This window comes from Schistocerca cancellata, chromosome 11 (genome assembly GCF_023864275.1).
Source record: "Schistocerca cancellata isolate TAMUIC-IGC-003103 chromosome 11, iqSchCanc2.1, whole genome shotgun sequence".
NCBI classification, from domain to species: Eukaryota; Metazoa; Arthropoda; class Insecta; order Orthoptera; family Acrididae; genus Schistocerca; species Schistocerca cancellata.
Genome location: NC_064636.1, coordinates 52,625,907 through 52,648,332, shown reverse-complemented (window position 1 = coordinate 52,648,332; position 22,426 = coordinate 52,625,907). Strand labels below are relative to the sequence as shown.

Below are 22,426 nucleotides of genomic sequence, written 5' to 3'. Positions count from 1 at the left end.
TTCACCAGTTGGGATATTCAAAGGTTTGTTCCCGCTGGGTCCCTCGTTGTCTAACCGAACACCATAAAGAGCAAAGGAGAACCATCTGTGGCTGAGGGTGACAATTTCTTGTCAAAGATTGTTACAGGCGATGAAACATGGGTTCATCACTTCGAACCTGAAACAAAACGGCAATCAATGGAGTGGCGCCACACCCATTCCCCTACCAAGAAAAAGTTTAAAGCCATACCCTCAGCCGGTAAAGTCACGGTTACAGTCTTCTGGGACGCTGACGGGGTTATTCTGTTCGATATCCTTCCCCATGGTCAAACGATCAACTCTGAAGTGTATTGTGCTACTCTTCAGAAATTGAAGAAACGACTTCAGCGTGTGCGTAGGCACAAAAATCTGAACGAACTTCTCCTTCTTCGTGACAACGCAAGACCTCACACAAGTCTTCGCACCCGAGAGGAGCTCACAAAACTTCAGTGGACTGTTCTTCCTCATGCACCCTACAGCCCCGATCTCGCACCGTCGGATTTCCATATGTTTGGCCCAATGAAGGACGCAATCCGTGGGAGGCACTACGCGGATGATGAAGAAGTTATTGATGCAGTGCGACGTTGGCTCCGACATCGACCAGTGGAATGGTACCGTGCAGGCATACAGACCCTCATTTCAAGGTGGCGTAAGGCCGTAGCATTGAATGGAGATTACGTTGAAAAATAGTGTTGTGTAGCTAAAAGATTGGGGAATAATCTGGCGTATTTCAATGCTGAATAAAACAACCCCTGTTTCAGAAAAAAATGTGTTGCATTACTTATTGAACTGCCCTCGTAAATGTACGCTACAGGGTGGACGGATAATGCACCATACGTAGAGAAACCAGCAGGGTGACGAGAACAATGAGAAGTACAGAGCCGGAGTGTTTTGATCCCTTTCTATTTCTGTTGTACGAGAATCGTTTAGCGAGTAATGCTACACTTTTTTTTTTGACAAGAGGCTGGTTTTATTCAGGATACCAATACACTCTATTATGCCCCACTCTTTTGGTTATAAAATTCTATTGTTCTACATCATCTTCGTTTAATGCTATGGACTTAAGCATGCCCACTGGCAAGTTCGGTGTGCCCGCATGGTGCACTCTACAGGTCGACATCAGAGCCAACGTCTTTCTGCATCGCATCAATAAACTGCCCATTGCCCATGCATGGCTTCTTGCGGAGTGCATCCTTCATAGGGTCAAACAGACAGAAGTCGGAGGGCGCGACATGCGGGCTATAGGGCGGATGAGGAAGAACAGTCCACTGAAGTTTTGTGAGCTCCTCTTCGATGCGCAGACTTACGTGAGTCCTTGAGCTGGAGAAGGTTAAGTTCGTTTGCATTTTTTGTGGCGACGAACATGCTGAAGTCGTTAGTTTCATAGCACTGTACACTTCAGAGCTGATCGTTGCACCATGAGAGAGGACATAAAATGAAACAACCCCTTCAGAGTCCAGTCAGACCGTCGCGATTACTTTACCGGCTGAGGGTGCGGCTTAAAACTTTTTTTTTTCAGAGAAGAGGTACATCTACATCTACATCTACATTTATACTCCGCAAGCCACCCAACGGTGTGTGGCGGAGGGCACTTTACGTGCCACTGTCATTACCTCCCTTTTCTGTTCCAGTCGCGTATGGTTCGCGGGAAGGACGACTGCCGGAAAGCCTCCGTGCGCGCTCGAATCTCCCTAATTTTACATTCGTGATCTCCTCGGGAGGTATAAGTAGGGGGATTCAAGGTATTCGATACCTCATCCAGAAACGCACCCTCTCGAAACCTGGACGGCAAGCTACACCGCGATGCAGAGCGCCTCTCTTGCAGAGTCTGCCACTCGAGTTTGCTAAACATCTCCGTAACGCTATCACGCTTACCAAATAACCCTGTGACGAAACGCGCCGCTCTTCTTTGTATCTTCTCTGTCTCCTCCGTCAACCCGATCTGGTACGGATCCCACACTGATGAGCAATACTCGAGTATAGGTCGAACGAGTGTTTTGTAAGCCACCTCCGTTGTTGATGGACTACATTTTCTAAGGACTCTCCCAATGAATCTCAACCTGGTACCCGCCTTACCAACAATTAATTTTATATGATCATTCCACTTCAAATCGTTCCGCACGCATACTCCCAGATATTTTACAGAAGTAACTGCAACCAGTGTTTGTTCCGCAATCATATAATCATACAATAAAGGATCCTTCTTTCTATGTATTCGGAATACATTACATTTGTCTATGTTAAGGGTCAGTTGCCACTCCCTGCACCAAGTGCCTATCCGCTGCAGATCTTCCTGCATTTCGCTACAATTTTCTAATGCTGCAACTTCCCTGTATACTACAGCATCATCCGCGAAAAGCCGCATGGAACTTCCGACACTATCTACTAGGTCATTTATATATATTGTGAAAAGTAATGGTCCCATAACACTCCCCTGTGGCACGGCAGAGGTTACTTTAACGTCTGTAGACGTCTCTCCATTGATAACACCATGCTGTGTTCTGTTTGCTAAAAATTCTTCAATCCAGCCGCACAGCTGCTCTGATATTCCGTAGGCTCTTACTTTGTTTATCAGGCGACAGTGCGGAACTGTATCGAACGCCTTCCGGAAGTCAAGGAAAATAGCATCTAACTGGGAGCCTGTATCCAATATTTTCTGGGTACTGTAGTCCATGGTATGCCATTTCTGAGCTGTGTGTGACTCATGTTGCTGCCATCTCTTATTTAACATCCTGTTTTTGCAGAACTGCCACCTCGTTATGTTAGTTTCAATTACTTGTGTCACTCAGTTGCTGCTTTGCCCGACCGTGAGCGGCAGCAGCAGCGCATATCGATACAAGCCCTGCCGTATTTTCTTTGCTGGACTGCTGTTACTTCCCGGTCGTCGTGTGTCGACCAGTCAGTTGGAAAGCGCCAGCAGTTAGTTCGGACCTGGCAGTGTTTGAGTTGGCACGTGGCCCAAGTTCAGTCGGGGCGCGGCAGTGCTCAGGTCCGGACTGCGACGACTCGCCCGACAGTTACCGACACACATGATTGCAGTGGACACGACTTTGGTTGGTCATCGGCCGGTCGTCATGCAGGACGACGTGTATTTGGCAGGCGATTCCTTATGGGTTAGCTGTGTGTGGCGACTCGTGATTCATCCCTGTTATTGTACGAGGGCAGTTCAATAAGTAATGCAACACATTTGTTTTCTCGGCCAGTTTTGGTTGAAAAAACCGGAAATTTCTTGTGGAATATTTTCAAACATTCCCGCTTCGTCTCGTATAGTTTCATTGACTTCCGACAGGTGGCAGCGCTGTACGGAGCTGTTAAAATGGCGTCTGTAACGGATGTGCGTTGCAAACAACGGGCAGTGATCGAGTTTCTTTTGGCGGAAAACCAGGGCATCTCAGATATTCATAGGCGCTTGCAGAATGTCTACGGTGATCTGGCAGTGGACAAAAGCACGGTGAGTCGTTGGGCAAAGCGTGTGTCATCATCGCCGCAAGGTCGAGCAAGACTGTCTGATCTCCCGCGTGAGGGCCGGCCGTGCACAGCTGTGACTCCTGCAATGGCGGAGCGTGCGAACACACTCGTTCGAGATGATCGACGGATCACCATCAACTCAGTGCTCAACTTGACATCTCTGTTGGTAGTGCTGTCACAATTGTTCACCAGTTGGGATATTCAAAGGTTTGTTCCCGCTGGGTCCCTCGTTGTCTAACCGAACACCATAAAGAGCAAAGCAGAACCATCTGTGCGGAATTGCTTGCTCGTCATGTGGCTGAGGGTGACAATTTCTTGTCAAAGATTGTTACAGGCGATGAAAAATGGGTTCATCACTTCGAACCTGAAACAAAACGGGAATCAATGGAGTGGCGCCACACCCACTCCCCTACCAAGAAAAAGTTTAAAGCCATACCCTCAGCCGGTAAAGTCACGGTTACAGTCTTCTGGGACGCTGAAGGGGTTATTCTGTTCGATGTCCTTCCCCACGGTCAAACGATCAACTCTGTAGTGTATTGTGCTACTCTTCAGAAATTGAACAAACGACTTCAGCGTGTTCGTAGGCACACAAATCTGAACGAACTTCTCCTTCTTCGTGACAACGCAAGACCTCACACAAGTCTTCGCACCCGAGAGGAGCTCACAAAACTTCAGTGGACTGTTCTTCCTCATGCACCCTACAGCCCCGATATCGCACCGTCGGATTTCCATATGTTTGGCCCAATGAAGGACGCAATCCGTGGGAGGCACTACGCGGATGATGAAGAAGTTATTGGTGCAGTACGACGTTGGCTCCGACATCGACCAGTGGAATGGTACCGTGCAGGCATACAGGCCCTCATTTCAAGGTGGCGTAACGCCGTAGCATTGAATGGAGATTACGTTGAAAAATAGTGTAGCTAAAAGGTTGGGGAGTAACCTGATGTATTTCAATGCTGAATAAAACAACCCCTGTTTCAGAAAAAAAATGTGTTGCATTACTTATTGAACGGCCCTCGTACAATCACTGCCATTAGAATTGTCTGGTTCTTCGTGCAAGTGTTCGTGAAACTGTGTGCAGTTTGTGTGATTTTGATTGACAAGTTATTTTAAATGTTGTCAGCGTACTGGCTCTGAGGAGTCGGTCGGTCGGCGTGGAGCAGTGAGGAATTCTTGGCGGGGTGTAGTTTGGCTGGGCTTTCTGGTGGTCTCTACGCGGTGTCGGAGAGAGTGGCGCTGTTCCCATTGCTACGAGGTCCGTGGCTCACCGACCCTGCACACGAAGGTTGACTTTTGATTTAACCTAACAGCAAGTCAAGACTGTTCGTTTGGAGTACGTTGTCGGCTGTTGGGATATGCCCGCGAGCAACACTGTGATTTTCAAGTTGGAAAATTCTAGCCACCCTCTGGTGGAGTTTCACTGTATTTGGTTATTTGAATTGACGTGCACCAGGGGAACCTTCTGCCCTGTGGCCGTTAACGTTCCGGTTACGTAAATTTCAGGAAGTGTAGTTTCCTCATCGTGTTGTTGCTGTCGAGCACGGTGTGTAGTTTGACAGCTCTGTGTATGATTTGTTGTGGGCGCCAATATCTTCTATGTTGTTCCATTCAACCACCTGCTGTGCCCTGGTCGTGTGAAGTGGAAGTTATCTTGTCGGTGGGTCCGTTGACTGTCAGTCGGTTGGGTTGTCGTCGGATCGTGAATGGTTGGCTCGACTGCCTGTCTCACCTAGGCGAGCGTTAGTGTTTGAATTACAGGCCGACCCTCGAACATCTGAGCGCTCTTGTGTGAACTGCCTAATTTTTTTAAATTTATTCTTGTTGTTGGTATTTGTATGGCTTCTTCCCGGTTTTGTGTTTTAAATTAGAGTTGTTTCACTCTTAAGGCCTTCAGCCTAGCTTAAAGTACTCTTTCACGTATGCCCTTTAGCATTTAAAAAAAAAAGTTGAATTTTTAAGTCTTTGGCCTTCAGCTGATTTGAATTTAACTTGTTTACTTTAACCCATTGAATTTTTAAGTCTTCGGCCTTCAGCCAGTTTGAGTTTCAGTTGTTTGTTCTTAAGGTTCAAAAAATGGCTCTGAGCACTATGGGACTTAAGATCTGTGGTCTTCAGTCCCCTATAACTTAGAACCAGTTAAAGTTAACTAACCTAAGGACATCACACACATCCATACCCCGAGGCAGGATTCGAACCTGCGACCGTAGCAGTCACGCGGATCTATACTGAAGCGCCTAGAACTGCACGGCCACACCGGCCAGCTGTTCTTAAGGCCTTCAGCCTAAATTAAAGAACTGTTTCACGTAAGGACTTTGGTATTTTTTTTAAAAAAAATAATGTTTCGGAGTTTTAAGTGTTCGACCTTCAGCCGATCTGAATTTAACTGGTTTACTTCAGCCTAACTAAAGAACTAAGATAAGGCTTGGCTTAAAATTTCTGATTATGCTTGCATTTTAAGTTATTGGCCTTCAGCCGTTTTTTTAATTAAAGTGGCTTTCAACCAGTAATAAAGCCACAAAGATTGAAGCTGTGTTCAAAAAAATTTTTTGGGCTCTCGTAATGTTTGAGCAAATAATAAAGTTGTATGTTCCAGTGTGACTGACAGTCCCTTACTTTGGCCCGCTTCCACAATTTATTCTGTGTGTCCTGTCCTGCGGGTTAAGCAGGGAATTTCACTTTCGTTTCCGGTTATACGTGATAAACACATATTTCATCGCTCGTCACTATCTTCGACAAAAAATTCTCACCATCAGCCTCGTAACACGCAAGCAGTTCCTCACGGATGGTCCTTCGTTGCTCTTTATGGTCTTCTGTTAGGCTGCGAAGAAACCAGCGACACACCTTTAGTACCCCAACTGGTGGACTATAGTTCAATTCTTTTATCTTGGCGGTTCGCGCATGCCCGCCCAGACGAGTGAGATTGCTGCGTTGCCAGTTGTACGCGCCAAGAGAAGCAGCGCCATAGCATAGTTCGCAAACTTACGTTTAGGGGGGAGCACGCAGTTTATGAAGTCAACTGTAAAGCCACCACAGCCGCATTAAGCCTTTCGCTGCTACAGAGATGTGCTGCCCGCATTGCGCGATGTGCGCGATTTTGTCATCACTGCACTGCTCGCCTGTCCAGACACATGGTGTTTCGACTGCTTTGACACACTTTATCATTCGATTTCATAAAAACTATTTGGCCCAAAAATTTGATTTTTTCACATCTTCTTGACTGATACCTTCCCCCCATAAATGACTTAATTTTGTTTCGATGTTCAACGCAGTTATTGTGCAGCATTAGATGTAGTAAACCATTGCACGATATTTTGAAGAGTTTGCAGAGGTAAAAGTCCATAGCGCATACTTTCCATATGGTCGATTTTAGCTGCCACTAGAAATTTCAAAAAATTACATCCAAACTAATAAAATTCATGATGTAAGACACTTCTATATTGTTTTTAAATAAAGAAAATATTCAGCACCGAACAAGGTTCGAACTCTGAACCTTTCACTTAGCAGCCATACCCTTTAACCATTACACTAGCATGGCTCATCATTCAATATAGCTCCCAGAGGGTTTTAAAATATCACGCAAAATACCGACACACACTGTTGGTATGACTATGAATTACTCACATTTCGTCAAAGAACAATAGGAAATAACAATTACCGCTGTTCTTTATTGCGAAAAAGCGGCTAGTGAGAATAATACAAACACCTTTCCTAGCTATCGCCTGAATTAGGAGGCTTATTGCTTGTTTGGTTTAATTAATTAATAGAATATGAAGCAGTTGATATAAAGAATGCTTTTTCCAAACTTTCTATAAAAGAAAGTCTGCTATCAAGACACTGCTTTTGTTCTATTACTTTATTTATGACTGAACGTTTCTAAAACTGAAGACACTCGTCCGTGCTCTGCACTGCCGTCGAGCTCTGGCAGCGTTGTTCTCTGTTCGTTGGATGACTGTGTTTTGTGACGTCAGATGCGCAGAACGAACCTAAAGTTGGCCGCCGTCATAAATGATGCACACTTTAGTATGTCAGCACTACCAACAGAGCCGTCCGGTTGAGCAGTGAGGTAGCTGTGATCAGTAGATCATCTTGAATGAGCGTGTCCGCACGTTGCAAAGTTGCAGGAGTTAGAGCTGCATGCGGCTGACCGGTACGCGGGAGATTGTACAGGTTTGTGCGACCTCGCTGGGATGATAGACGCCTCGCCCAACGACTCACCGTGCTTCTGTCCACTGTGAGGTCTCCGTAGACATTCTGAAAGCATCTATCAGACGCCACACCCAACGACTCAACGTGCTTTTGTTCACTGCCAGGTCTCCGTAGACATTCTGAAAGCATCTATCAGACGCCACACCCAACGACTCAACGTGCTTTTGTTCACTGCCAGGTCTCCATAGACATTCTGAAAGCATCTATCAGACGCCACACCCAACGACTCAACGTGCTTTTGTTCACTGCCAGGTCTCCGTAGACATTCTGAAAGCATCTATCAGACGCCACACCCAACGACTCAACGTGCTTTTGTTCACTGCCAGGTCTCCGTAGACATTCTGAAAGCATCTATCAGACGCCACACCCAACGACTCAACGTGCTTTTGTTCACTGCCAGGTCTCCGTAGACATTCTGAAAGCATCTATCAGATGCCACACCCAACGACTCAACGTGCTTTTGTTCACTGCCAGGTCTCCGTAGACATTCTGAAAGCGCCTTTGAATGACTCTGTGCCGTGCGTGGCTCACGTCCCCGCCATCATGTATTTTACACCCTGTTTTCAATGTAGTTCCCTCTCACTACGTTAATTTAAATTACTACTGTCACTGAGTCGCTGCTTTGCCTGACCGTGACCGGCGCTAGCAGCGCGTATCGATATGTCCGCTCTCTTACAAGGGAACCTCAACATCGCATCCCCCTAAGATTTAGTTATAAGTTGGCGCAGTAGATAGGCCTCGAAGAACTGAACACAGACCAATCGAGAAAACGGGAAGAAGTTGTGTGCAACTATGAAAAAATAAGCAAAATATACAAACTGAGTAGTCCATGCGCAAGATAGGCAACATCCAGGAGCCAGTAACCTTAGAAGCGCCGTGGTTCCGTGGTTAGCGTGAGCAGCTGCGGAAGGAGAGGTCCTTCGTTCAAGTCTTCCCTCGAGTGAAGAGTTTAGTATCTTTATTTTCGCAAAGTTGTGATCAGTCCGTTCGTTCATTGACGCCTCTGTTCACTGCAATAAGTTTAGTGTCTGTGTTTTGCGACCGCACCGCAAAACCGTGCGATTAGTAGACTAAAGGACGTGCCTCTCCAATGGGAACCGAAAACATTTGATCGCAAGGTCATAGGTCAACCGATTCCTCCACAGGAAAAGACGTCTGATATATTCTATACGACACTGGTGACGGCATGTGCGTCACACGACAGGAATATGTTATCGACCCACCTAACTTGTACACGTGGCGAATGGGTAAAAAGATTCTTCTACCTTGCCCGATTTAGGTTCTTGTGGCTGTGATAATCACTCCCAAAAAAGTGATGAAAACATAAGAGTTTGTCACGTAAACTGTAACAAATGAATGCAACAGTTTCAGAGTCGCACAGTTTTCCCTGTGCTCTGTCAAAACATATGTTTTCAACGTTTCCAAATTTTGCCGTGTGTAGACCGTCAAATCCTGCATATGTCGAAGCAAATCTGAACATGTCCTCGAATTTTGGAGAGCGAAGTTGATAATGTGTGAGTGCCTGAACTTTGATAATTGTCTGAAAATAAAAATTAAAATTTTCACGCAAGGGAAGATTTGAACCAAGGATCTCTCCTTCCGCAGCTACTCAAGCTAACCACGGAACCACGGCGCTTCTAAGGTTACTGGCTCCTGGACGTTGCCTATCTTGCCCATGGACTATTCAGTTTGTGTATTTTGCTTATTTTTTTCATAGTGCAACACAACTTCTTCCTGTTTTCTCGATTGATCTGTGTTCAGTTTTTCAAGACCTATCCATTGTGCCATCTTATAACTAAATCTGATGGAGGTGCGATGGGGAGGTTCCCTTGTTAGTATCTTTGCTGCACTGTTATTACTTCCCGGTCGTTGTCTGTCGTAAGTTAGTTTCGGGTCGCGAGTTCGGGTCGGTCAGTCAGTGGGAACACATCTGGAGCGCAGTCCGGACCTGCCAGTCGGGGAGTTGCAGTGCGGCACCAGTGCAGTCGGGTTCGAGCAGTCAGGTCTGCGTCGACATGGCTCGCCCGACCATTGCCGCCACGCATCACTTGAGCCGGGCCGCAGTCTTGGTGGATCGTCGGTCGGTCGTCTTACCGGACGACGCGTTTCGGCTCACTGATCGTTCATGAGTCGGCTGTGTGTGTGTGTGTGTGTGTGTGTGTGTGTGTGTGTGTGTGTGTGTGTGTCTGTGTGTGTGTGTGTGTGTAGACTCCCGATTTGTCTTCGTGCGTGCTTAATTTCTGTTGGGTATTGTTCAGGTCTTCGTGCAAGTGTTTGTCAGATGGTGTGTGTAGTTGGAGTTATTTCCACTGACGACTATGTGAGATGTTGTCGGCATTCTGCGGGGAGTCGGTCGGTTGCTGCGAACCAGAGAAGTTGTCTCCGCGCGGTGCAGTCGGCTGGGTCCGCTGGCGGTCCCTGCGCAGTGTCAGAGCTTGTGCGGAGCTGTCCGATCGCTACGAGCTTCGTGGCTCACCGACGCAGAACGTCAAAGTTGAGTGGTCCGTTTCGGTGGTTCGCTGTTGGGGAGGTTTTCCTGTGAGTGTTTGCATTGATAAAATTTAGCCGCCATGCGATGGAATTAACTACACTCCTGGAAATTGAAATAAGAACACCGTGAAGTCATTGTCCCAGGAAGGGGAAACTTTATTGACACATTCCTGGGGTCAGATACATCACATGATCACACTGACAGAACCACAGGCACATAGACACAGGCAACAGAGCATGCACAATGTCGGCACTAGTACAGTGTATATCCACCTTTCGCAGCAATGCAGGCTGCTATTCTCCCATGGAGACGATCGTAGAGATGCTGGATGTAGTCCTGTGGAACGGCTTGCCATGCCATTTCCACCTGGCGCCTCAGTTGGACCGGCGTTCGTGCTGGACGTGCAGACCGCGTGAGTCGACGCTTCATCCAGTCCCAAACATGCTCAATGGGGGACAGATCCGGAGATCTTGCTGGCCAGGGTAGTTGACTTACACCTTCTAGAGCACGTTGGGTGGCACGGTATACATGCGGACGTGCATTGTCCTGTTGGAACAGCAAGTTCCCTTGCCGGTCTAGGAATGGTAGAACGATGGGTTCGATGACGGTTCGGATGTACCGTGCACTATTCAGTGTCCCCTCGACGATCACCAGTGGTGTACGGCCAGTGTAGGAGATCGCTCCCCACACCATGATGCCGGGTGTTGGCCCTGTGTGCCTCGGTCGTATGCAGTCCTGATTGTGGCGCTCACCTGCACGGCGCCAAACACGCATACGACCATCATTGGCACCAAGGCAGAAGCGACTCTCATCGATGAAGACGACACGTTTCCATTCGTCCCTCCATTCACGCCTGTCGCGACACCACTGGAGGCGGGCTGCACGATGTTGGGGCGTGAGCGGAAGACGGCCTAACGGTGTGCGGGACCGTAGCCCAGCTTCATGGAGACGGTTGCGAATGGTCCTCGCCGATACCCCAGGAGCAACAGTGTCTCTAATTTGCTGGGAAGTGGCGCCGCGGTCCCCTAGGGCACTGCGTAGGATCCTACGGTCTTGGCGTGCATCCGTGCGTCGCTGCGGTCCGGTCCCAGGTCGACGGGCACGTGCACCTGCCGCCGACCACTGGCGACAACATCGATGTACTGTGGAGACCTCACGCCCCACGTGTTGAGCAATTCGGCGGTACGTCCACCCGGCCTCCCGCATGCCCACTACACGCCCTCGCTCAAAGTCCGTCAACTGCACATACGGTTCACGTCCACGCTGTCGCGGCATGCTACCAGTGTTAAAGACTGCGATGGAGCTCCGTATGCCACGGCAAACTGGCTGACACTGACGGCGGCGGTGCACAAATGCTGCGCAGCTAGCGCCATTCGACGGCCAACACCGCGGTTCCTGGTGTGTCCGCTGTGCCGTGCGTGTGATCATTGCTTGTACAGCCCTCTCGCAGTGTCTGGAGCAAGTATGGTGGGTCTGACACACCGGTGTCAATGTGTTCTTTTTTCCATTTCCAGGAGTGTATATTCATGTGCACCACCGTAATTTTCTGCCTTGTGGCCATTAGTGTTCCGGTTACCTGCCCTGGCCACTAACGTAATTTAACGCAGCGTCCTGTCCTCACCTGTTGTCTCTGTCCAACACCGTGTGCGGTTTTGACAGCTTATTTCATATAGATATATCATTGTCGATAATTACTGAAACGTCCCCTATTGAAAAATTATACAAGACTGTGCTTAAACTGACACACAATATTTTTAGCGCAACGCAATCTGACTTTCAAAAATCCCAACAAAAGAGTGGCCCTGACCAACATTAACCTGTACCTTTCACAAATCACTTACCTCACAAAAATCTTCATTACTCGAACTACTGCAATACAGCGAGCGCCACTACTGCCAGCTAAATAAAAGATTCAAACTACGAAAGGCACTAACTACTGATAGGCATAGTTAGCAAATGAAAGATTTTTGTAGAGAACAAACAATGTGTTTACCTTAATACTCATAATATATATAGCAGTTCATGACAAATTACAAAACTCCGCCATCTCTCTCCCCACATCCACCACTGCTGGCGGCTCACCTCCAACTGCGCAACGCTACGCGCTGTTCACATCCAGCTGCCGCTGCCCAACACTACAATGGCAGACAACAATGTAAACTAGCCACAGACTGCACACAGCACAGCCAGTGATTTTCATACAGAGCGCTACGTAACGTTGCCAATAAGAAAACATAAACAGTCCACTTACATAGCCCCCATGCTCCCCACAAAAAATTTTAGAAGTTGTTTTGGGCACTGGCCAATACAGATTTGAAAAATTTTTTCATAATTACAGTAAGAAAGATATAAAACGCACACACTTATTAATACAATGTTGGTCAAAAGCTAAAATTTTCTCACAGTCCATAAAGACAGTCCTGATCATTCATCATAATAGTAATTACAATTTTTTTTCCACAAAGTCTCATTAGTAAAAGAAATTGCACACAGAAGTAGTGGATTTCCATGCAGTCTTGAAGAAGTAGTGTTGTCCTTCCAACGGAAAGACAGTGCTGACTCTTGACATGCAGACAGGTAATGGGCCACATGTAAGTGGGCTGTTTTATGTTTTCTTATCGGCAACGTTACGTAGCGCTCTGTACGAAAATCACTGGCTGTGCTGTGTGCAGCCTGTGGCTAGTTTGCATTGTTGTCTGCCATTGTAGTGTTGGGCAGCGACAGCTGGATGTGAACAGCGCGTAGCGTTGCGCAGTTGGAGGTGAGCCGCCAGCAGTGGTGGATGTGGGGAGAGAGATGGCGGAGTTTTGTAATTTGTCATGAACTGCTATATATATTATGAGTATTAAGGTAAATACATTGTTTGTTGTCTACAAAAATCTTTCATTTGCTAACTATGCCTATCAGTAGTTAGTGCCTTCCGTAGTTTGAATCTTTTATTTAGCTGGCAGTAGTGGCGCTCGCTGTATTGCAGTAGTTCGAGTAACGAAGATTTTTGTGAGGTAAGTGATTTGTGAAAGGTATAGGTTAATGTTAGTCAAGGCTACTCTTTTGTAGGGATTTTTGAAAGTCAGATTGCGTTGCGACGTCTGTAAGAGTTTGGTCTTTGAGTTTTTATGTACCAACTGGTGACGAGCAAGTTGTTTGGTGGGTCGGTCTATGACTGTCTCTTGGTTGGGTTCCCAACAGATCAAGAGTAGTTAGGACCAGTACCAGTCTCACCTAAGTGAACGTTAATGTTTCGAGGGCTGTCGCCCCCCCTCCCTCTCCCCTGTAGGCATCTGAGTGCTGTTATCTATACTGTCCGATTCATGGGCGTTTAATGGGCTGTTGGTAATCTATTACAGCCAATGCTTTAAAAGAAAAGTTTGTTATTCTGTTTTATGTAAATCAATTTATGTAAATCAATTGTTCGCCTTCAGCCGCTTAAAACCTTATTCTTAAATTTAGTTGCTTTTCTAATTAGTGTGTGTTTCCCATTGAAAACTTAAACATTAAGGTATTTTTGAAATTTTGGAAAATCAACTGTCGGCCTTCAGCCACTTAAAGCCTTATTCTCAAAATTGCCCCTAAAGAGAAAACATTGCAGCCTTCTGCCTTAAAGGATTATCGTAACACATTTTAAAAATTTTTTAAGTTTAATTGTGGCCTTCAGCGGTTTGTTTGCACCTTGTATATGTTTGTTCTATCCACTTTTGCCTTGAGGCTTCCTGCCTAGCTGATATATATAGGACGTGGAGGACGCATAAATTGGCCAGCCCGTTCTCCTGATCTTACACCTCTGGACTTCTTTCTGTGGGGTACGTTAAAGGAGAATGTGTACCGTGATGTGCCTACAACCCCAGAGGATATGAAACAACGTATTGTGGCAGCCTGCGGCGACATTACACCAGATGTACTGCGGCGTGTACGACATTCATTACGCCAGAGATTGCAATTGTGTGCAGCAAATGATGGCCACCACATTGAACATCTATTGGCCTGACATGTCGGGACACACTCTATTCCACTCCGTAACTGAAAGCGGAAACCACGTGTGTACGTGTACCTCACCCCTCATGGTAATGTACATGTGCGTCAGTGAAAAATACCAATAAAAAGGTGTTAGCATGTGGACGTAATGTGCTGTTCCAGTCTCTTCTGTACCTAAGGTCCATCACCGTTCCCTTTGGATCCCTATGTAATTCGGTGCTCTCCGATACACACGATCGAACGGCGGAGGAGTGGTACTCAAGCGCCAACTTTAGGTTACAATATCTCCGGATGTAATTAACATTTTACAATGCAACAAACGGCACTGATTACGTATTTGTTTATATGTTCAGATGTGCTAACAAAACTAACGTGGTTCCATTTAAAAAAACGTAGGTTTGTGTTAAAAAACATACTTCCGTACATTTTTGTATGGTTTGCATTAACCAATTACACTAGCCCCTCTCCTCACGTTCGGTCTGTGGAATCGGTTCGCTAGTATTTGATGTGGTTTACGAAATATATCCAGCGGTAACGTTAGGTGAATCACCCTGTATAATGAGAAGTCAAATTCCCTCAATGCTAAACGTAAACACTACTGTACGGTAATTCGCCCAGAAGCACTTTACGCAGCAGCATGTTTTTTTATTTTTTATTTTATTTATTTTTTTTTTAACAACAAAAATGGCTCTGAGCACTATGGGACTCAACATCTTAGGTCATAAGTCCCCTAGAACTTAGAACTACTTAAACCTAACTAACCTAAGGACATCACACACACCCATGCCCGAGGCAGGATTCGAACCTGCGACCGTAGCAGTCCGGACTGCAGCGCTAGAACCGCTAGACCACCGCGGCCGGCCTTTTAAACAAAAGTAGGGCGATTATGGAAGCACTGGAAATCACAGAAAGGAACATCTGGGACCAGTTAAAAAGCAAACTCAATATAAAAGACATCGTAATAGTGGACTTTATACACATACTGAAAAAATTTACAGACATGATTAGGAAAAGAAAAATAGCTTTCTGTCGCCGCGTGCAATGGATGAATCTCAACAGACTGACAAATGTCTGTTCACTTATTTCAGTCAATTAAAAACGGATAACACACGGTGCAAAGGTATTGGAAGAAACATGGCAGAATTCGGAATTCCTCCGCAACATATTGAAGAAGAACTGGCACTCAGAAAGACATTGCAAGATTCCAAAGATTTCAGCGGGAAACGCAAGAAGAATACTGGAGCCACTAGAACGGAAGAGAGAAACATACAGAAATGATGAGAGAAATGTGGAAGAAGAAGGTGAGTGCACGATTGAATTAAACATAGTCCATAGACGCTCATACGTAAAATAAGACAGAATAAACCATAAAAATAATAATAAATAAATAAAAATAAATCAGTAAAGATGTGAAGACAGTCGATGAGGGTGTTAGCCACCGAAAAGAATCGGCTGAGAAAATACAAAAACACACATGTATGCTGTGATTGGTTGGTCTCTTAGTAGACTCTTCCAGGCGTCTCACCTTTCCTCCAGACCCCGGATGTCGATCCCCACCTCGTCCAGCAGCATACCTGGAACATACGAAAACCAAGTCCGTCAGGCACGAGGAGATACACTAAAATATACAGAAAACATCACAAGTAAAAGCAAATCACAGTGCTGAACCAGTCATCGTGGGAAGTAAATCGAAGGAATTAGAAAAAGGTTCAAGCGCTTTGCAGACGATTTAGCAATGATTGGAAGAGCTCTTTCGAAACCAACACCAGACGTTAGATCTGGCAATGCTTCTTGACACAAAGAATGTCTCAAAATGGAGGAAACGTAGCTGCAATTCCGATACGGGAGTCACGTACATCAAATATGAAATTTATTTATCTGCTGTGGTAAATACTTGTTTGAAACTTATACCCAAAAATAAAGATTCTTTTACTGGCAGCACAAATTATTACGTACCAGAAACGATTGCGTGATTCTTCACAGTAAATGATGACAGCCAAATAGTTGCTGTCATCATTTACTGTGAAGAATTTGAACACTTGCTGTTTCAGCCATGTTTAAAATCTTGATTGCGTGATTCTTATTTATTTGCATTTATCAGATCATCAACAAAAGCCTATATTGGAAATCATATATTGCACAAACGTTAACATTTTAAAAAACCTGTTTTGTGTGTACACTAGCATAAGCAGTTCATGGTTTTAAATAAAATAAATATTTTATTGTAAGAGGAAGAGAAAATACAAGGCAAAGACTATAAGCGTTACTGGAGGTCCACACACACAAGGACTTCCGTTTATACCTTAGTGAATCATTAAAAAAAAATTCCGCTGCATTTATGTCTTGCTTGTGAACTGTTTGTTGAATTATATGAAAAGAAAAATTTCCTATCAATGTTTTTAATGTCTTTAGTAAACAGGTTAAATATATTGGAGAAACCACACTTAGACTGGAATACAAAAATTTACGATAAGCACAAGGGTCAGTAAGAAAGAGCATACGATATGATTAAAAATATCTGCAGCAAGAAATGTATTTCCAGAAATATAAGCTAAAACACTGTGCCATAGTTTCAAGAACAGAATGTGTACATGTCTGTGAATGCTCAACGATGAAGTATATGCTGGACACAATAGAGATATTTGCATGACAGACTCTTAGGAAAGTAATGGGTGCATTACAGACTGGGGTGGGGGGAGGGGAGGGTGTCGGAAAATGAGAAGTAGTGAGAAGATGCAGAAAAATTCACAGAAAATATGAGAAGTAATGGCCAAGCGAAGGTTAATCTTCTTTGGACACCTTTACCGAATGATTGAGAACAGGTTAATGAAACAAATATTCCTGTATTTTTGGAAAAAGAAATCAACAGCAGTATGGATTACAGAAATAAGAAAAGATCGACAAATAAACAACGTCACAAAATCGGAAATAGTATAAAAATTTTTAAGAATAAAACACTAAATGTAGGAGACTCAGCAGGGAAAAGAAATGAGAAGTCGGGCACAATAGGGACAGAAGAAAGGAGAAAAGATTTGGGGAAAGATGATGGAGAACTGGAGAAAATGGTAACAACGAAAAAGAAAGAAAAGAAACGGAAGCTGTTGCGTCACAGCAGTTTCTTAATATGTGAGATTCAAAATCTGGCCAGGTGTGGGTAGGTTCAAATGGCTCTGAGCACTATGGGACTCAACATCTGAGGTCATCAGTCCCCTAGAACTTAGAACTACTTAAACCTAACTAACCTATGGACAGCACACGCATCCATGCCCGAGGCAGGATTCGAACCTGCGACCGTAGCGGTGGCTCGGTTCCAGACTGTAGCCCCTAGAACCGCTCGGCCACTCCGGCCGGCGGTGCGGGTAGGACCCGCGCTATGAGGCACATGTACGAACTCCATTACGTCTACAGACAGTTCATCCACTGCGAGGATAACGACCATTTTTGCCTGTTCTCGACAATGATACTGGCGAGATATCCGTCCTGGGAATTTCGAGAATGTTTTACTTTCAAGTTCTGTCCTGGGGATTCCAAGAATATCGAGAATGTTTTACTTTCTAGTTCTGTCTGATAATAAATAACCAAAGAAATATTTTGTTTAGTGTGATATAATTAAAAATCCAAATTTTTTTTTCCCTTTGCTTGTGCTGTGAAACCTTTCTTATTGCCAGATGTCATGGTTCGGCGTCAATGGGAAGAACCCTAAGGCACTGACTTAGAAATATATATTTATTACACCGTCAAAGGACTAAAGACTTTAGTAGGTGACATACATTTCAACTTGACACGTCAACCAGTTCCTGAGAATAGGGACTTTTAACAGTCGGACGGACAGACAGACAGACGGACAAGAAAGTTATCGTATAAGAGTTCCGTTTTTACCGAATGAGGTACGGAACGCTAAAAATCAACCGGCGTGATCAGTGGCTTATGAGCAGCCGCTCGACCATGAAATCCAAGTTTTCTCACCTCCCGCCTAACTGCCATAGTACTTGCAGTGGATCCTGATGCAGTTCGGAATTCGTGTGTGTTGTTCTGGATAGGTGTCTGCCTATTATACATTACGACCCTCTTGAACTGTCGGCGGTCTCTGTCAGTCAACAGACGAGGTCGGCCTGTACGCTTTTGTGCTGTACGTGTCCCTTGACGTTTCCACTTCACTATTAAATTGGAAACAGTGGACCTAGGGAGTGTGGAAATCTCGCGTACAGACGTATGACACAAGTGACACCCAATCAGCTGATCACGTTCAAAGTCGGTGAGTTCCGCGGAGCGCCCCATTCTGCTCTCTCACGATGTCTAATGACTACTGAGGTCGCTGATATGGAGGACCTGGCAGTAGGTGGCAGCGCAATGCACCTGATATGAAAAGCGTATGTTTTGGGGGATGTCCGGATACTTTTGATCACACAGTGTATCTCTGTATTTGAACACGCATACCTACAGCAGTTTCTATGGCACTTCAGTGTGTAGTTTGCTCGAAGCCGTTTCACAAAATCTTTGACATAGTACGCGTTTGTGTCGGCCTGTACTTAACACCACCCTGCTGACGTCACACGGTCGTGTGCTGGGGCCTGGATTTATCGTAGGCCACGGGTGCACAGCAGTGACGTCACAGCCGCGCCGCGCGCTGTGTTTTCCTGCGAGCGGCCCACGGTGCTCCATCTGACCGGCTTGAGCAGGGGCAGGAAAGCTGAAGGCCCGTAGCGACGGCGGGCGGTTTTATCTGGCAGGCCGCGCTGCTCCGGCTTGTCAGCTTAGCGGTTATTTGTTCGCGGAAAAGGCGGCCTTGCCGCCTAAACCGCACCTGGGCGCTGCTTTCCGCTTCTCCGGCGTAATACGCCCGAAACAACCTGACCCCTTTCCTCATGACCCGTTCTGTGACCTGAATTATGAAACACCACTTCTTGCTTTAGCCAACAGAAGTTCGCTGAATGTTGTTGTTGTGGTCTTCTGCCGAAAAATTCATCTACTCTTTTTAGCCTCTCACTGCATAACCTTAGCCATTCAGTGTAGCCTGATTCAATTCTACTGTACTCACTGTAGCCGGCCACGGTGGCCGAGCGCTTCTAGGCGCTTCAGTCCGGAACCGCACGACCGCTACGGTCGCAGGTTCGAATCCTGCCTCGGGCATGGATGTGTGTGATGTCCTTAGGTTAGTTAGGTTTACGTAGTTCTAAGTTCTAGGGGACTTATGACCACAGCAGTTGAGTCCCATAGTGCTCAGAGCCATTTGAACCATTTGAACACCACGAAGATGACGTGCTACAGACGCGAAATTTAGCCGACAGGAAGAAAATGCTGTGATACGCAATTGATTAGCTTTTCAGAGCATTCACACAAGGTTGGCGCTATTGGCGACACCTACTACGTGCTGACATGAGGAAAGTTTCCAACCGATTTCTCAAACACAAACAGCAGTTCACCGGCGTTGCCTGGTGAAACGTTCTTGTGATGCCTCGTGTAAGGAGGAGAAATGCGTACCATCACGTTTCCGACTTTGATAAAGGTGGGATTGTAGCCTATCGCTGTTGCGGTTTATCGTATCGCGACATTGCTGCTCGCGTTGGCCGAGATCCAATGACTGTTAGCAGAACATGGAATCGGTGGGTTCAGGAGGGTAATACGGAACGCCATGCTCGATCCCAACGGCCTCGTATCACTGGCAGTCGAGATGACAGGCATCTTATCCGCGCGGCTGTAACGGATCGTGCAGCCACGTCTCGATGCCTGAGTCAACAGGCGGGGAAGTTTGCAAGACAACAACCGTCTACACGAACGGTTCGACGACGTTTGCAGCACCACGGACTATCAGCTCGGAGACCGTGGGTGCGGTTACCCTTGACGCTGCATCACAGACAGGAGCACCTGCGATGGTGTACTCGACGACGAACCTGGGTGCACGAATGGCAAAATGTCATTTTTTCGGATGAATCCAGGTTCTGTTTACAGCATCATGATGGTCGCATCCGTGTTTGGCGACATCGCGGTGAACGCACATTGGAAGCGTGTATTCGGCATCGCCATACTGGCGTATCACCCGGCGTTATGGTATGGGGTGCCACTGATTACACGTCTCAGGCAACTCTTGTTCGCATTGACGGCACTTTGAACAGTGGACGTTACATTTCAGATGTGTTACAACCAGTGGCTCTACCCTTCATTCGATCCCTGCGAAACCTTACATTTCAGCAGGATAATGCACGACCGCATGTTGCACGTCCTGTACGGGCCTTTCTGGATACAGAAAATGTTCGACTGCTGCCCTGGCCAGCACATTCTGCAGATCTCTCACCAATCGAAAACGTCTCTTCAATGGTGGCCGTCACAGTACGCCAGTCACTACTCTCGATGAACTGTGTTATCGTGTTGAAGCTGCATGGGCAGCTGTACCTGTACATGCCATCAGAGCTCTGTTTGACTCAATGCCCAGGCGTATCAAGGCCGTTATTACGGCCAGAGGTGGTTGTTCTGGGTACTTATTTCTCACGGTCTATGCACCCAAATTGCGTGAAAATGTAATAACATGCACGCCCGAGTTCCCGGGTTCGATTCCCGGCGGGGTCAGGGATTTTCTCTGCCTCGTGATGACTGGGTGTTGTGTGCTGTCCTTAGGTTAGTTAGGTTTAATTAGTTCTAAGTTCTAGGGGACTGATGACCATAGATGTTAAGTCCCATAGTGCTCAGAGCCATTTGAACAATTTTTTTTTTTTTTTTTTTTTTTTGTAATCACATGTCAGTTCTAGTATAATATACTTGTCCAATGAATACCCGTTTATCATCTGCATTTATTCTTGGTGTAGCTGCCCATACGTGTAAACAGTGGTGTGTCCTGTGTTGTCAGTTGAGAGGTAGTGTCAGGACAATGGTTCAGACATGAGAGTTCAGTGACTCCTAACAAGGAGTAGTCACTGTATATGACATGCGTTGCAGGACCAGACAGAACCCATGTACTGACGTACAGCGATTGCCGACCACTGCGCCGGATGGTGGTGAAAAAATCGCACGACATCAACGGAAGGAATCAGTCGTCAGTTGCAGAGTGCTACCAGCGGTCCAGACAGCGCAATGACTGCGCATTACACTTAAAAAGGATGGCATACATTGGTCGAGAAATTCCCTCATAAGCCACATATTTCTGTAGACAATGCTAAGCGACGCTTGTGGTGCTGTAAAAAGGAACGCCACTGGAGAATGGGCGATTGGACTGATTTGGAGTGATGAATCGCGGCATACCCTGTGGCAAATCTACATGTACATCTACATACACTATGTGATCAAAAGTATCCGGACGCCCCCAAAAACATACGTTTTTTATATTACGTGCATTGTGCTGCCACCTACTGCCAGGTACTCCATATCAGCGACCTCAGTAGTCATTAGACATCGTGAGAGAGCAGAATGAGGCGCTCCGTGGAACTCACGGACTTCGAACGTGGTCAGGTCATTTGGGTTTCACTTGTGCCATACGTCTGTACGCGAAATTTCCACTCTCCTAAACATCCATAGTTCCACTGTTCCCGATGTGACAGTGAAGTGGAAACGTGAAGGAACACGTGCAGCACAAAAGCGTAGAGGTCGACATCGTGTGACGACTGACAGAGACCGCCGACAGTTGAAGAGCGTCGTAATGTGTAATAGGCAGACATCTATCCAGATCATCACACGGGAATTCCAAACTGCACCAGGATCCACTGAAAGTACTATGGCAGTAAAAGGGCAGGTGAGAAAACTTGGATTTCAAGTTCGAGCGGCTGCTCATAAGGCACACATCACGCCCGTAAATGCCAAACGACACCTCGCTTCGTGTAAGAAGCGTAAACATTGAGCGATTCAAGAGTGGAAGAACGTTGTGTGGAGTGACGAACCACTGAACACAATGCGGCGATCCGATGGCAGGGTGTGGGTATGGTGAATGCCCGGTGAACGTTATCTGCCAGCGTGTGTAGTGCCAACAGTTAAATTCGGAGGCGGTGGTGTAATGGTGTGGTCGTGTTTTTCATGGAGAGGGCTTGCACCCCTTGTTGCTTTGCGTGGCACTTTAACAACATACACTGATGTTTTAAGGACCTTCTTGCTTCTCAATTTTGAAGAGCAATTCCGGGATGGCAATTGCATCTTTGAACACGACCAAGCACCTGTTCGTAATGCACAGCCTGTGGCGGAGTGGTTACACAACATCCCTCTAATGGACTGGCCTGCACAGAGGCCTGACCTGAATCCTATAGAACACTTTTGGGATATTATGGAACGCCGACTTCGTGCCAGGCCTCA

At 46.2% G+C, this 22,426-nt stretch overlaps 1 protein-coding gene across 1 annotated transcript in view; it reads right to left on the bottom strand.

Moving 5' to 3' along the window:
- Positions 1 to 22,426, bottom strand: part of LOC126108184 (high affinity cGMP-specific 3',5'-cyclic phosphodiesterase 9A) — a 279,735-nt gene that overhangs the window by 182,783 nt on the left and 74,526 nt on the right. The window contains exon 3 of the mRNA XM_049913424.1: positions 15,681 to 15,729. Coding sequence (XP_049769381.1) covers positions 15,681 to 15,729 — 49 coding nt within the window. The remainder of the gene's footprint in view (positions 1 to 15,680; positions 15,730 to 22,426) is intronic.